The 16,500-nt window shown below is 44.3% G+C and overlaps 1 protein-coding gene across 1 annotated transcript; it reads right to left on the bottom strand.

Moving 5' to 3' along the window:
• Positions 1-279: 279 nt before the first annotated feature.
• On the bottom strand, positions 280-14,070 carry phb2a (prohibitin 2a). Its single transcript, XM_080010865.1, has 10 exons — positions 13,983-14,070; positions 13,027-13,156; positions 6,529-6,613; positions 5,584-5,663; positions 4,917-5,101; positions 4,561-4,690; positions 3,786-3,889; positions 2,140-2,217; positions 1,251-1,327; positions 280-1,084 (listed from the first exon to the last, which is right to left on the bottom strand). Exons 1-10 carry the CDS (start codon positions 14,001-14,003, stop codon positions 1,066-1,068), a joined length of 909 nt encoding a protein of 302 aa, XP_079866991.1. The 5' UTR covers positions 14,004-14,070; the 3' UTR covers positions 280-1,065.
• Between the last annotated feature and the right edge of the window lie 2,430 nt (positions 14,071-16,500).

The raw sequence follows: 16,500 nt of genomic DNA, 5'->3' as shown, positions 1-16,500 counted from the left end.
ATGCACAAATAATTGTGTATATACATTTTGTTTGCCACCCTGTTCCACACTGTACAGATTGTACATGACGTCAACTTGCACCATTTCCTCCAGTCAGAGTGTCAGTTGTTGTTTCCCGTTGTTTTGACTTGACACCACACTGTCGCTCCGGGGGCCTCACAGAACAGCGGTCTGGTCATAACTTACTATTTTATTTAACACTACCCAAACAACTGCCACGTTCCCCGAAATACAAGAGCCATCATCGATCCTCGTCACCGAGAAAATGAACATCACGAATCAGGGCGGCCTGCTGCACTTTAATCACTCCCACGTCAAACAAAAACCATGTCAATATTTGATTAGATGCAGGAGTCAGTGTAGTGAACAATAACAAAACAAAAACAAATCTCAATCCGTGAGTGATTTGACACTTTTCAGTGATCACTGGTTTTGGAGGAGGACAGAAGGGGAGGCGGATCAGTTCTATCGTAGTTGTAGATAATCAAAGCCAAATCAAACAGGGAAAACACATGAAAAACATCGCTCACGTCCGTCGTGGTTTGTGAAATGACCTTCAATGAAAGGTCTTATTTATTTTCGATGCCAGGAGACAAACGGCGGCGATGCGACTCCAAATGAAAGACATTTTATCGTGTTGTTTTGAGCAGACGGAGCCCAGGGCGCGCAGCCGGACCCGGTTCCCCAAAAGGCCGTAAACACCGGTGTGGAACCGGCTCCAAGACAAGGCGTCCGCACGGTCCCGCGGGGGGGAGCGCTTCCTGTTTTTCGGGTCGGGCGTCCGAGATGGCGTTGCCGCGGCGACCCGCGGCGCCGGCGGCCGTCTTCCTTTCCTGCTGGTCGTCTGCGTTACCGCGGCGATTAAAGGTGGTTTGATGATGAAATGAGAAAAGATTAACCAAAAAAAAAAAAAAAAAAAGTGTGGCTTCCGGAGCGTTACGGGTTCCAGAAAGTGCGGAAAACAACAAAGAACACACTGAAGAAGAACACTGACGCAAAGTGTGTGTGTGTTACTGTAGGGATCAATTGGACGTTAGGAATGCACGTTGACCAGGAGAAGATCTGTTACTTTGCCAAGCACAAACTGAGAGAGGGGGAGGGCGAGAGAGAAGGAGGGAGAGAGGGAGGAAGGGGAGAGAGAAATGGACAGTCAGTCTGTTGACTCATTGAAATGTTTGTTCCAGGTGAAACCCTGAGTGACGGGCGTGGCGTCACAGTGGAATTACAGCGTTTAAATGATGTTTCCTCACTTGTTGAAGGCGCTGTCCTGCAGGTTCAGCACCAGGTTGTCTGCGCTCAGATACACCTTGTTCTGGGACTGGGACACCTGCACGACACCAGGAACACAAGCCCCAACCCCGCAGCGTTAGTGCCTTGCTCCAGGGAACAGAACCCTCAGCCCCGCAGCATTAGTGCCTGGCTACAGGGAATATAGCCCTCAACCCAAGTGGCTGCTGGTTGCCATGTCCTGCAGCGCCCTCTAGTGGCCGCCACCAGAGCGCTCCTGGCACTGCAACCCTCCTCCATCCTGGTTATTCCTGATTCTTCCTCTGGTCAAGTAGGAAAATGTCACGTTTGAGCGGTTTCCCACTTCACTTCCTTCCTGCCCTCATCGGCCGACAACGGCTTGAGTGCCAACTGGCATTAAGAAACTATTATGGTCCAGGACTGTGCTTAGAGTCTGTTACATTAGAGTAATGCATGTTGTAGTCAGTGCTCAGAATATCCACATCACTAATGATTATCAAAACTGAGCCTGTGTCAATATCTGATCAAAGCACCGGTGTTTCATTCTGTCAATATTGCTCAGCCCTCGTGTGGAACAAACCTTTACAGCTGTGATCCCACACGGATGGCGATAACCATTCATATATATATTATATATATATATTTGTGCGTAAATAAATACATTTATTTTTGTGAACGTATGTATTTTGAGAGACTTCAGTTCATGCTCAGATTGTTGTACAACACTGTCAGTGTCCCCACAGTATGATCAACTCCACACAGGAAGCAGAGCAAGTGTGGAGGCCTACTGTAGTGTGTGAGTGTGTGTGTGTGTGTGTGTGTGTGTGTGTGTGTGTGTGTGTGTGTGTGTGTGTGTGTGTGTGTGTGTGTGTGTGTGTGTGTATGTCCTACCGTCTTGGCGATGTTCTGGGCGGCTCGGATCTTGCGGAGCTTCAGGTATCCCGGGTTCTTGGTCACGGCTTCACCGAGCTGCGACGCAGAGCAAACAGTAAAACACAGGAACCTCTGTTCCCACGACGCCAGCCCGGTGCTGGTGCAGGTTCACAGTTGGTTCAACTTAGGAACCGCTCTGCTTTTTCACGGGAAAAACCTGCCCGAGGGCCACGTCTTCACGTCACTACATGTACGTGGTTACGCATGTTGATATGCACCGGCATATGCCTTTTATTATTATGATGATCATGATTAATAAATTGTAATCGCTTGTGTTTGGAGTCTTAATGATCTTTAATCTCGGCATTTTCACCGAGCGGTTTTATTTTATTTTTATTTTTTTTGCTGGGTTGGGTAATGAGACTGAGACAACACGGTGAACGTCTATCTAAGCGCTGAAAACAAGTGAAGTGAAAACCGGGACAATTTCGTACGAAATGTTAAAAAAACGGGGAGGGGTGCGGGGGTCGGGGGCGGAGCCAGCGAGGCCCCGGAGCCTATATGAGCCTGTGCCTTCTCATAATTTACAGAAAAAGTGAGCGCCGGCTTAATAAAATGATATATTTTACAATGCTCCACAGACAACATTTTATGTTCATGAATTCCGTGCTGCTGAAGCGGTAAAAAAAAAAAAAAAATGGCGGTCACCATGTTTTGGTCGGGCTGGCTTTATTTTATTTATTTTGTGTATAATTAGGCTTAATGTGCCATTTCTTTTGTTCTTGTTTATTATTTGGTAGATTTTTTTGGTTTGGATCATTCCTGTTTTCTATCCCAAGTATATCTACAGATTCACTATGTTTTGGCCGTTTTCTTTTTTGGCAAATGATTAGATTTAATTCCACTCCTCTTTCAAATCTATGATTATTGCCTTTTACTTTGAGGCCGCTCAGACAGAGGAAGCGCCCGAGGCCTCGAGCTCCAAAACCGGTTCAGCGACAGCGCAGCATTGAGTTCCAACTGTTTCAGGATTAAATTGTTCACAGTGACCTACAGCAGAGGGTGCGACACCTCCACCCTGCTGCACCTCCACCACACCCTGAACGCTCAGCTTCACATCACTGTTGTCTGGGTTCATTCTGACATTACAAAGTTAAATTTGAGGCATCACTGTGAAGATAGTGTACACATGTGTCATTTCTTAGCTCATTTTATTTTGTATTTCTTTCTGACTGCTCTGGTTTGCTGCTGTGATGCCTGAATTTTCCTCCAGGGATTACTCAAGTCTTAATACAGGACTTCAAGCACCATTTTTTAAGACTTCACGCAAAACAAATAACCAATTTCAAATGCCATTTTTATCAATTAAAATATCATCTTAATCTCATTGGATATTATATGTATTATGTATATTGGATATTTATATGACTGTGATATATATATATATATATATATATATATATTTTTTTTTTTTTTTTTTTTTTTTTTTTCCCCATCGCATTTTGCCTGTACACAAATGTACATTTCCTGTGTGCGGTCAGAGCAAACGGGCCGTCTCAAGGAGTGCTGTGGGGTGAGAGGACAGAGGAAACAAGCAGCCTCCAGGGGACACTCGGACAGGGGAAACAAGCAGCCTCCAGGGGGCGCTGCAGGACTGAACTCACCATCTTGGCTGCCTGAGCCTCTCCCTCGGCCTGGATGATCTTCTGCCTCTGGTCCTGTTTGGCTTTCTCCACGTAGAACTGAGCGCGCTGCGCCTCCTGCTGGGCTGGGGAACAACACACACAGGAACCACTTCAACACCACCCAAGAGTGTCTGGCTTTTATCCAAGTTCTAATCAGATGTCATTTCTATATATCTATATCTATATATCTATATCTATATCTATATATATATATACACATACACAAAAAAAGTTTTTGGTGGTAGGAGCAAATAATCAAACGAGAACGTTGAAGGCCGAAGGGTTCCACGTGAACAGCAGTTGATCATGGGTTAGTCGGTCCCGAGAGATTCATTCCACACTGACCACCACAAATTGATTTTCTACCCCCCCACCCACTTTACAATATTTCAGGATTATGAATATTTATGGTTTATTGTTAATTTTCCAGTTTATTTAAATTGTCAATTTTTCATTCTATTACTGGAGAATCAGGCTTTATTGGCCAAGTACACTCACACATTCAAGGTATTTGACTCCTTGTCCTTAAACACTAAAGAATGTAAGAAAGAAGTAAATAGCAAGTAAAAAAAAACAAAAAAACATTATTATTGCCTATTTTTTAGGTGAGCTACTGCAATTTCCCTCCAGGGAATAATAAACCACTCATCTAAAAACATCATAGCTGGTGGGTGCCCTCTGGAGGTAAGGAGATGTAACAACAACAACAGGAGGCGCTTTAAAACCAGGCTCTCCGTGTTGTGCGTCGCCCTACCGACTTGCTTGGCCTCCACTGCCGCCGTGTACTCTCGGCTGAAGCTCAGCTCGGTGATGGCCACGTCGTCCAGGATGATGTTGAAGTCTTTGGCCCTCTCGAAAAGCTCCCGCCTGATCAGCAGTGAAACCTGGAGGCATGTTGTCCTTTCAAAAAGTGCTACCAAAAAATAAAAGTCCCAGTATGACCGCTACAACGGTCTGATACGACAACATCCAATAGTAATACGCCGCTCATTCTGCCACCACAAAGTGAAACTCAAGGACTTTCAAGTACTTTATTTAAGCACCGTTTCCTCCATTCTCAAGGTCTTTGCGCAAAAAACAAACAATTTTCGACGCGACCCCCCCGGGTACCTGCGCCCTCTGCGTGATGAGCTGCGAGGCGTTGAACTTGGCCACGACGCTCTTCAGCACCTCGTTGACGATGGACGGCAGCACGCGCTCGTCATAGTCCGTCCCCAGCTGCTGGTACATGGACGGAAGGTTGGACGCCAGCGGCCGGGACAGGACACGCAGCGCGATGTTCACCATCTGCAAGTCTACACACACACACACACACACACACACACACACACACACACACACACACACACACACACACACACACACACACACACACACACACACACACACACACACACACACACACACACACACACACACGTAAAGAAGGTGGATGCAGCCTGTGCCTGTTGTAACTGTTGGTTAACACAGAACAGTAAAAATAATTGACCGGCGAATCAGGCATATTTGCAATGTATATATTAAATATATCCATAGTAAACATATATGTTTTATTTTTTACACCGTACGAACTCAAGTCAACCATCGGTCCGATAAGGAACCACAAAACAGAGTCTCTCTAACCCACGCTGGGGTCCATCTATTCTGCTCTGGACCAGGCTAGGAGGAAAGCATGAGTTGCCATGGTAACCTCGCCAGCATCTTTTCTAACTCAACATCCTTGCAATGCCCCGGGGGGAACAGCGGCCCCCTGGGGAGGGCTTCTGGAAGGGCTCACCTTTACTTCCTGTGAGCGAGGAGATCTTCCTGGGTCGGGCTCTGATGTCGTAGATGATCGGGTACTGGAACCACGGAACCCTGAGAGAGAGAGAGACAGAGAGAGACTGAGACGGGGAAACACGGACTACAACATACAGTACTACTGGTTGCTGGTTCTGAGTCCAGCCCACCAGGTGGAGCTGAGAACATTTTTCAAATTCCACTTATAAAATAATTAAATATTGGAAATTCATCTTTTGCGTTGCAAGATTAAAAAATTTCAAGGCTGTAATAATTAATCTCATTCATCAGTTCCTGTAGAGCGAACTGCTCTGTTTATCAGAACCAGTTTTACTCTGAGGGTCCACAGGGTCCACTCCCTTTTTGGGACTGGGTTCTTTTACGTATTTAATTCAAGTCTTGCTCAAGGCCACATCAGCACACTACTAGGAGGAGCCAGGAATCGAACTGGCAACATTCCGCTTGCTAGATGACCAGCTCTAGCTTCCGAGCTACCTAGCTATTTATTTCGGTGGAATGCAGAGTCAGTTCGACCTTTATAACAAATGCCTTGGCCTTTTCCCTTCACCTTCAATTTAGCTCAGTGACTATTTTCAGTTTGTGAATAACATTGAAGGGCCTTTCACACAGGCTGCACCGCACAGCGTGGAGTCCGACGCCTCTGCGCCCAAAGTTCAACTCCTGCGCGACGCACTGTGACCAAACCCCCGCTGGGTCAATATAAAACTAGAGAGTGACTCCTGCAGGGTCCGAATCCCGGGCTCTACAACCCATTTATGGGCTCTACGTGATTCCGGCGTTTTCGGCCATAAACAGGGTAGCGGCGTCCGCGTGGGGTCGTTCCACCGTTAATAAAATTCTGCCGCGATGGAACGAGGGGCCCGGAAACACCGAGATGGACGACAATGGAATAATCCCCGTGGGGCTGGGATGACGGCGGTACCTGAAGTGGAGTCCTTCTGCCAGCACCGTGTCCGGCTGGATCCCTCCAATCCTGTTGAAGATGATGGCTCTCTGGCCTCCTTCCACTGGACACAGAGCAGCACGGTCAGCCACACAGGACACAACAGGGACAAAGCCAGACGGATATGGCTTTAGACAGTGGTCTGGGTCCAAGACCAAACCAGGAACGGTGGAAAAGGCACAGGGAGGGACCAGAGGGAAAGGCCAGGCCATACCCCTCTGGAGTTCAATCTGATTCTGCCTGGACGCCGATACAGAGCTCGAGTGCGCACGCACGCACGCACGCACACGCACACGCACACACACACACACACACACACACACACACACACACACAGCTATTTAAGGTGTCCACTATCAAGTTGACCCACTGTCATAATTGTCTGCATTTTATTTTGTCTCTCTTTTGGATAAATACTTTTATCTTACTTATACCTCACTACTTCTTTCCATTTTAGGTTTTTAAAATTGTGTTTAAAAATTAACTGTTTAAATACTCTTAATTCTGCTTTTGTGTACCGTTTTATTTTAATGAATACTATGCCCTAATTTTACATATTTTGTAAAGTTGAGTTGGCTCTGAGACTAAGCATCTCATTACTGGTAATGATGCTTGCATTGTTATCAAGTATTTCAATAAACTTGAAACTATAATTACATACACCTAGTTTGAGTGATCTCATTACAAAGCTATTTAACTTTTTGGGAACTTCCCATTTTGAAATTAAACAGCTGAACAACATCTAGATTAAAATAAATCATTCAGACCTGGTCCCATTCATATGACAAAAAACAATTGAACTTTGAAAGATGAACTCTGGTCAGGGTTCAAAGGAAAATATCTCAGGTAATGATTCACGGGGTGAAAATGTGAATTCTCTCCCTGGAATGTGATTGTTATTATTATTATTACTTTTTAAAGTTAACGCCATCTCATGGTGACACACTGCAATTGAAAAAGATGGGAGCGTTCACAGTCGAAATTAAACAGGCCCCGTCAGGACACATGAGGAGGGGGGAATCCAGGCGAATGGCAACCAGCTGGGAAGCACATGGTGGTTGGCTGGAAACTGGCTGGAACTTGGCCGCAATTCGGCTGTCAGCTGTTTGGAAGAGGCCACTTGAAGTGGCTCCTACTGTATATGTATGACCCTCTGTATATGTATGTGACAAATAACCTCTTGAATTTTGAATGTGATCTTGAATCTTGTATGATGAGTGCGCCTTCTTCTATTGTACATTTGAAGAGGTTTTGTTGAAAAGCTGCACAGAGCATTGATTCGCTCAGACCCTCCTTGCCCCGCTCTCCCTCTCTCTCGGTTTGGTCGAGTGACAAAAAGCTTGTTTTTTTTGAAGATTCTTCTCTTAACGAGTGACTCAGTGAACAAAATGAATTATTGTTGAATTTACGGCTTTTCGTTTGTTTCAGTTGGTTCAGCTCCGATTGTGGGTGGAATTTTTACAAGAATCATTAAGTACTAGTTTGGTTCAAAGCACATTGTCCCAAGAGGCTCCAGGCTTCCCAAAGTTCTTCTGCTTCTTCAGACCCTACATTTAGCGCTGAGGCAGCTAAGAAAGAAAGGCCATGGATATTTTTGTTCTATCTAGAATTTAGAACCACTGGAGAACATGTCCCAGAACACCGTCAGCAGGATACACAACAATGTCCCAGGAAGAACCCAATAAGAACCCTGTTAGAAGCCAGTAAGAACCCAGTAAGAGCCCAGTCAGAGCCCAGTAAGTGCCCAGTAAGTGCCCAGTAAGTGCCCAGTAAGTGCCCAGTAAGTGCCCAGTAAGAACCCAATAAGAACCCAATAAGAACCCTGCGGTGACATAAGCCGGAACCGGACAGTGAGAGGAAGTGAGAGTGGTTTTGCTTTACATAAAGATGAAAAAATAAAAAATAGTAAAACTATAACCGGCTTTTAACTTTCAGCTGCGTTATGACGCATGTTAAAGTTTCGAATGTTGGCCCCGTAACCAGACTGGAATATGAAATGTTTTGAGAGTGGGGAGCACTCTGAACCACAGTGGAGAACCAGCGCCTCCGCCCCCGGCTCCCAAGGACAGTGAGGAGCGTCCATGCTGCATCCGCTGCCGTGTTGGCTTGTTCACAAACGATCCGATTCTTTCAACGCCTCAAAATCCTTTTTTAAGGTTTTCCAGTTCTATGTAAATTTAAGTTGCTGTCTCCTTGACTGTTTTGTTCCCAATAACACGAGAACCATGCCCCTCTCCTGATGCGTTTATGAGGTCAAGCGTGACACCAGAAAATATCAGCATTTCTCCTGGAAACGGGCAAGGTGTCGATCGTCTATTTTTAGCAGGTTTAAAAAACCCGCTAATTTTGGTGTAGTATTAGTTGGGTCTAAAATATTTGTATCATACAAGTAGAAATGTACTAAAACAATAGATCTAAAATCAAAAACACAGGAAAACAGACAGGAACCGCAGCACAGCTATGGAGGAGAAAAAAAAAATAAAAATCAGACTCCGATCCTGCCTTTTTTTACCTGTTTTTATTAAATTATTATTATTATATTATGAGAATATCACACATCTCCTCAAATACATAACATTTGGAGCATGTTTGATATATTATATAAATATGCTCCGAATGTTGCGGCCCCGAAAAAAAACAAGCTCATTGACCCGGAAAGGAAGGTTGAAGTCCGCCCCCCGCTCTGATGCAACAACATTTGGTCCAATCATGACAAGGGGAGCTCTCAGAGCGAGAGAAAAACAAAAGACAAAAGTTGGCACAGAACACAAGAACCCAGATCGCCGCGCCAAGTTGTTCTGATCTAGTTCTGAACATGTATATTTGGTCCTAAACTTATACCTCTTTAGTGTACCTCCACATCCTAGTATTACAACGGACAAATAACACTAAAAATTCTGCTGTCACTGCTATTATATAAACTTCCATGCGGCCCCCCTGCTAGTTTGCATAATCACAACACTATTCTCTTGCTTTGAACTATTTATTATTACTTATTATATTTTTTACTTTTTTGTTGCTTATTGTATGCGTGTATGTATATATCTAAATTTAATGTACATTCTCCTGCTCTTACGCTATACTTTGTTTCCCCACTGAGCTGCTGCCAACGCTTAAACTGCCGGTTCGGGGGATAAAGTCCTATCTTATCCACCCTTCCCTCTAGAACCTCTGCCATGTTTGTTTAGCCCGGTGCTGAGCCGACCGGCCCGCTTGTGTTTCCATTAGTGGTGGGGCAGGAATCAGCGCCAGGAAGTCCTGTAGGAAAACGATCATTTCCGTAGATATACAGACGTGGACAAATTTGTTGGTACCCATACAGCGCATCGAAACAATGCTTCATCCCTCCTGAAAAGTGATGAAATTAAAAAGCAATTTTCTCATGTAAACCTGTATGCCTTTGGTATGTCATAGAGAAAGGCAACAAAACAGTGAAAAGAGATAAATGATTGCTAAAGAGATCAATTATATTGTAAAATTAAAAGATTAAAAATAATTGGATTAGTGATATTTCAAACTGTTTTCTTTAATTGGTATCTCACATCTTCAATCTTATAATCAGTCATTCAGCCTATCTAAATGGAGAAAAGTCGTCACTCTGCTGTTCATCGTGTCCACCACACTGAACATGGATCAGAGAAAGCAAAGGAGAGAGTTGTCTGATGAGATCAGAAAGAACATGATAGACAAGCATGTTGAATGTAAGAAAGAAAGAAACAATCTTTATTTGTCACACAACACACCACACTACAACACATGCTTGCACACACACACATGCACCTGCTTTGGATGGTGGCCGGTGAAATGATGACCAGGTGATAAGTGTCCATCGCTGGTCAGACGATGGGTCTAATGGTGGTGTACGATGGTGGAGGACGATGGTGTGCATGTTTTTGAGGGGGGTCCTTACTGACATGAGGTGGAGGAAACCCCATGTGAGCACGGGGAGAACATGCAAACTCCACACAGAAAGGCTCCTATTTGGGAGATAACCCACCTGGAGCATGGCGCCAACAGCGCCCCAGGCGGGAATCGAACCAAGGACCTTCTTGCTGTGAGGCAGAAGTGCAATGCACTGCGCCACCGTGACACCAGGTAAAGGCTATAGGAGCATCTCCAAGCAGCTTCATGTTCCTGTGACTACAGTTGTAAATGTTATTAAGAAGTTCAAGGTCCATGGGACTGTAGCCATCCTCCCTGAATACGGCCGATCGCAGATTGAACAGAAGGATAGTGCGAATGCTAGAAAAAGAGCCAAGGACAACTTCCAAAGAGGTACAAGCTGAACTCCAAGGTCATCGGGTCTGATCGTACCATCCATTACTTTTTGAATGACAGTTGGCTCCATGGAATAAGACCCAGGAGGACTCCACTTTTGAAAGAAAAACATAAAAAAGCCAGACTGGAATTTTGCTAAAATACATACTGACAAGCCACAATGCTTCTGGGAGAATGTCCTTTGGACAGACGAGTCAAAACTGGAGCTTTTTGGCAAGTCACATTAGCTCGATGTTCACAGAAAAAATTAAGCTTTCAAAGAAAAGAACACCATACCTACTATGAAGCATGGAGGAGGCTCAGTTATGTTTTGGGGCTGCTTTGCTGCGTCTGGCACAGGGTGCCTTGAATCTGTGCAGGGCACAGAGAAAACCTCAAGGCTATCAAGGCATTCTGGAGCCAAACCTACTGCCCAGTGTCAGTAAGCTCTGTCTCAGTCACAGGCCATGGGTCCTCCAACAGGATAATGTAGCTGTGTGTCAAAACACACAGCTAAAAGCACCAAGAATGGATAAGAACAAAACATTGGACTATTCTGAAGTGGCCTTGTATAAACCCTGATCTGAATCCTATGGAACATCTATGGAAAGAGCTGAAACATGCAGCCCAGAGAAGGCCCCCTTCAAACCTGAGACAGCTGGAGCAGTTTGCTCAGGAAGAGTGGGCCAAACTACCTGTTGACATGTGCACAAGTCTCGAGAGCTACAGAAATAACTTCATTGCAGTGATTGCCTCGAAAGGTTGTGCAACAAAATATTAGGTCCCATCATTTTTGTCCAGTCTCAATGTTTTATGATGTAAAATATTCCGTTGAATCAAAAATCAAAGTCTGATTTTTATTAAATAAAGAATAAACAATGATAGATGCCAATTGCGTTTGTGAGTTTCAAGTTATTTCAGAGAAAATTGTGGGTAAAGGATACCAGCAAAGCTGTCCAGGCCATTTTAGAACATAATTGATCTCTTAAGCAATAATTTACCTCTCTTCACAGTTTCTTTGCTTTACTCTATGACATACCAAAGGCATGCAGGTATACATGAGGAAATTGCTTTTAATTTCATCATTTTCAGGAGAAAAGAAGCATTGTTTCAATGAGCTGTAAGGGTACCAGGAAAAGTGTCCACATCTGTAAGGACCTCCTTCCAAATGGACGATTTTGATTTGAGTTTCAGATTTTTTCTTGCTGCTCTGTTCATTTATTTCACATATATAGTGAGTCTTAATGATGGCGCCGTTGGAGCTGAACACAAAACACGTATTGGATTTGATGAAAAACCCCCTTTTATATACAACTGTTTTTTCAGCTCTTTACCGTCATCACCGCTAATATATTTTTTTGTATTACATTTTTTTTTGCTGGTGAAAGTTACAGGAGGATATAAAATATAAACACAATAATCACTGCTTAGTTATCATCATTGCCTGTCTTCCAGGCCACGTTGGAGGGCTTCTGGAGAAACTTTTCGGTTGCTCCGCTGAGTCCGCTCGCGACCATCACTTCAATTTTGCGCACTGCACGTGAGGGAAAGTCCATTAAACATATAGCTCCCCAAGCCGCGCCCCGTTTATACTGGCATTGAACAGCCGAATCTGATTGGACTGACAAAATTATGAGCCGGTTACAAGCGCTAGAAGTACAGGTGCTCCTCACTTAAAAACCTAGCTGTTTAACGACCAGCTCCCTGACCAGTCTGTATTGTACAATGCGTACGATACCAACGAGTCTAAGTATCAAGCATCTCATCGCGCATCACCCTATATACACTATATACCCTGTATACACACTGTATACACTATATATACTATATACACTGTATACATCCCATGTCATCACCGTTCACAGTCTCGTTCCCGCAGTCCTTCAGTATTCACTACACTAGAGTTCACACCATTACACTTTACACACACACACACACAATGTGTGTGTGTGTGTGTGTAAAGTGACCTTGAGCCCCTTGAAAGGTGGTATATCAATATAAGCTATTATTATTATTATTACTACTACATCCACGTGACACTTAAGCCTGAAGCAGTACTAATTAATTTGTTTCATATAGATAACTTCACTAAACCCTTTGGGGGAAATTAGTTCTGCATTTTTGCGTCATTCATTTTATGTAAAACATATTAAAACATTTTACTAAAAAGCTGTCTTGCTTTACACCTTGCAGAAAATGAGGGGACCTGTGTGTGCGTACCTGTATATGTGGCCTCCTTCACCCCGTAGACCAGAGCTCCAGCTCCGATCAGCAGCTTGACCCCCAAGCCGGCACCGCGAGGACTGGACGACATCCTGCCTGCGATCTGCCGCAGCTGCTGCAGGAAACCCTAGCGCACACACACACACACACACACACACACACACACACACACTTATTTATTAATACTTCTATTCATGGAAAGAACGTTGACAGCTGCTATAGAAATTACGACTTTTATTATTGTAGTTGTATATAAATGTTTTATTAAGACTTTTATTGAACAATATTGTCAAGTCAGAAAATCTGTGATGCCTGTAACAGCGAAGAGCAACAAAAAGGGAGAACAATCCAACATGTTATACATAAAACATATCGTAACAAATTGAAAATAATACATTAAATGGAGAGACTGATGTGGAGTTGCAGTACGTTAAGAGGCTCTCAGTTTCCTAATTTTTAGATCGGGAGATTTGGATGTTAAGTTGAACTCCATTGAAAAACAGGTAAGAGTGGCTTTATGAATAAGGAATTAATAAAGACTTAGCAGTAGAAGTATTATTATTATTATTATTATTATTATAATAAACATAAATTACAAGGTGCCTCAAGTCCTTTTAAACTGACAAGGTTCAAATGCCTGGAATTAAACATAATAAAACAACCCGTGACAACATTGTTACAACATCGCACAGTGACACAGTGCTTTATATTATAACAACAGTACTAATGTGTATTATTATGATTATGATTATTATGTCACTCCATGCTAACTGAAGCTAGCAGGTTAGCACCACGGCTAGCACGCTGCTGCAGCCTCACGTGTGTCCGCCAGAGAGACACCAAACGGCGGGCAGAGCTCCGCAGTGAGCCCGCACCCCTCCACGCGGTCGGACGGCGGAGGTCCAGCGGCCGGCGGCGGGACACAGCGCCGGGGCACACACACGCACACTTACTCCGGGATCTTTACTCGCCATGCTCGTCCTCTGGCCGTGGATCGACGGCTGTACTGAAGCAGCGGAAGCGGCAGCGCACGGCCAAGGTCGTAGGGTGACGCACTTCCGGCGCGCGGTGCATCGTGGGAGCTGTAGGCGCGTTTTGACGCGTCTCTGTGTATTTCTACATGAACACAAAGCTTCACAGCCCGAGAGCGACAAAGTCATCAAATGATAGAAGAAAAAGAACAATAACTAAAGAAAAAGAAGCAAAAAAATAAAGGAAACGTGTGTATGATCGTGTTATATGTGTATATTTGGCAAATTTTATGATATCATTATTTTATTATATGATAATATATTATTGTATCTATTTCGGGAGCAGCTGAAAGAAAAATAAGAAAATATTATTAGGAAATAGTCAAATATATAAAATAAACAGAATATGCAATGTACAGGATATTGGAATTATGATCATAAATAAATGTACTACTCTTATATTTACTAGGTTGTCACAGTTTGTACATTGGATCACAATCGAGGACGCACGCGCCCTTGTGGATAAATGGGACTTCTGTCGATAGGGTGAGCAGCTTCAGATATCTGGGAGTCCACATCACAGAGGACTTAACATGGACTGTTCACACAGACACTCTGGTGAGAAAGGCGAGGCAGCGTCTCTACCACCTCAGGCAGCTGAGGAAATTCCGGGTCTCGGTGAGGATCCTCAAGTCCTTCTACTCTGGAGCAGTGGAGAGCATCCTGACAGGCAACATCACTGCCTGGTTTGGGAACTGTACTGCCCAGGACAGGCGGGCCCTGCAGAGGGTGGTGCGTTCAGCTGAACGTACCACTGGAACTACCCTCCCCCCCTTGCAGGAGTTATACACCAGGAGGTGTAGTAGCAGAGCTGCAGCATCATGAAGGATCCTCATCACCCCAACAACGGACTGTTTCAGCTGCTGCGGTCAGGCAAGCACCTCCGCAGTCACGCAGCGAGAACAGAGAGACTGAGACGGAGTTTCTTCCCTCAAGCCATCAGAACTGTCAACGCTGACCTCACCAGGGGTCCTAACTGAGCCATGCACTAGGCTCCACTACCTACTGTACTGTATGTAGCATACTGTACCGCATACTGTATCACTGTTCAGGGTTGTTCGTGATGCCGTATTGCTGCGCCGTACTGTTGTATACTGTGCTGTATTATCCCAAACACTACCTCACACTATTCACATTCACATGCCACTTTAATTCACATGCCACTTTAAATGCACATATCTGTATATACATAGGCATATTCCTTCTATCTATTCCATTTTATTTCAATTTATTTTTTATTGTATTTTATTCTATATATTTTTTATCTTATTCTATAAGTATTCCACTTACTGTATTACGTTTTAGGAGTCAGTTAGTCGGTCTATTAGAAAGGAATTTTCTACTTTTTATTTTATTTTTTATTTTTTCCTAGGACATATTGTGTGCTATCACCGGGTGCGTTGCATTACATTTCACTGCATATATGTATGAAAGTATGTATATGTATGTGACAAATAAAAAATCTTGAATCTTGAATCTTGAATTGTTATTGCATATATACTGTGTATATATATACAGGTATCTTCTTTTTCTTCTTCTTTAGGCTGCTCCCGTTAGGGGTGGTCACAGGGGATCATCTGCCTCCAACACCTTGTGTTCTGCATCTTCCTCCCTGACACCACCCGCCTGCATGTCCTCCCTCAGCACCTCCATCAAGCTTCTCTTTGGCTTCCTCTTTTCCTCTTGCCTGGCAGCTCCACCCTCAGCCTCCTTCTCCCAATGTAACTCTCATCTCTCCTCCACACGTGTCCAAACCATCTCAATCTGGCCTCTCTCACTTTTCCACCAAACTGTCCAACCTGAGCTGTCCCTCTAATGTCCTCATTCTTAATCCTGTCTATCCTTGTCCCTCCCAATGAAAACCTCCACATCCTCAACTCTAACACCTCCACTTCATCCACCTGCTTTTTAGTCGGTGCCACCGCCTCCAAACCGTACAACATGGCTGATCTCACTTCTTCACCTCTCTCCCGCACTCTCTGCAGCTTTGCCTTCTCCACCTCCTCTCCTTGCATTCTCAGCTTTTCTCCGCCCTCCCTCCCATTCAGGCACATGTATTGTGTCTTACTCCTGCTGACTTTCATTCCTCTTCTCTCTAATGCTGCCTCCACTTCTCCAGGCTCTCCTCCACCTGCTCCTTACTCTCGCTACAGATCACAATGTCATCCGTGAACATCATAGTCCACAGAGACTCCTGCCTGATCTCATCTGTTAACCTGTCCATCACCACTGCAACAAGAAAGGGCTCAGAGCTGATCCTTGATGCAGTCCCACCTCCACTTTTAATGCCTTCGTCACGCCTACTGCACACCTTACTACTGTCTGACTGCCCTCATACATATCCTGTACCACTCTTACCTACTTCTCCGCCACCTCAGATTTTCTCATGCAGTACCACACTTCCTCTCTAGGCACCCTATCATACGCTTTCTCTAAATGC

Source organism: Zeus faber (genome assembly GCF_960531495.2).
Source record: "Zeus faber genome assembly, chromosome: 12".
Classification (NCBI taxonomy): domain Eukaryota; kingdom Metazoa; phylum Chordata; class Actinopteri; order Zeiformes; family Zeidae; genus Zeus; species Zeus faber.
This window is presented reverse-complemented; position numbering and strand designations above follow the sequence as displayed.

What these genes read in the sequence shown, in the direction of transcription:
- phb2a (XM_080010865.1), bottom strand. Translation starts at nt 14,003, where the DNA reads ATGGCGAGTAAAGATCCCGGA. An exon ending in GAAGGAGGCCACATATACAG is followed by an intron (nt 6,614 to 13,026) that starts GTACGCACACAC and finishes CTCTGTGTCCAG; the next exon opens with TGGAAGGAGGCCAGAGAGCC. An exon ending in AGGCTCAGGCAGCCAAGATG is followed by an intron (nt 2,218 to 3,785) that starts GTGAGTTCAGTC and finishes TCTGCGTCGCAG; the next exon opens with CTCGGTGAAGCCGTGACCAA.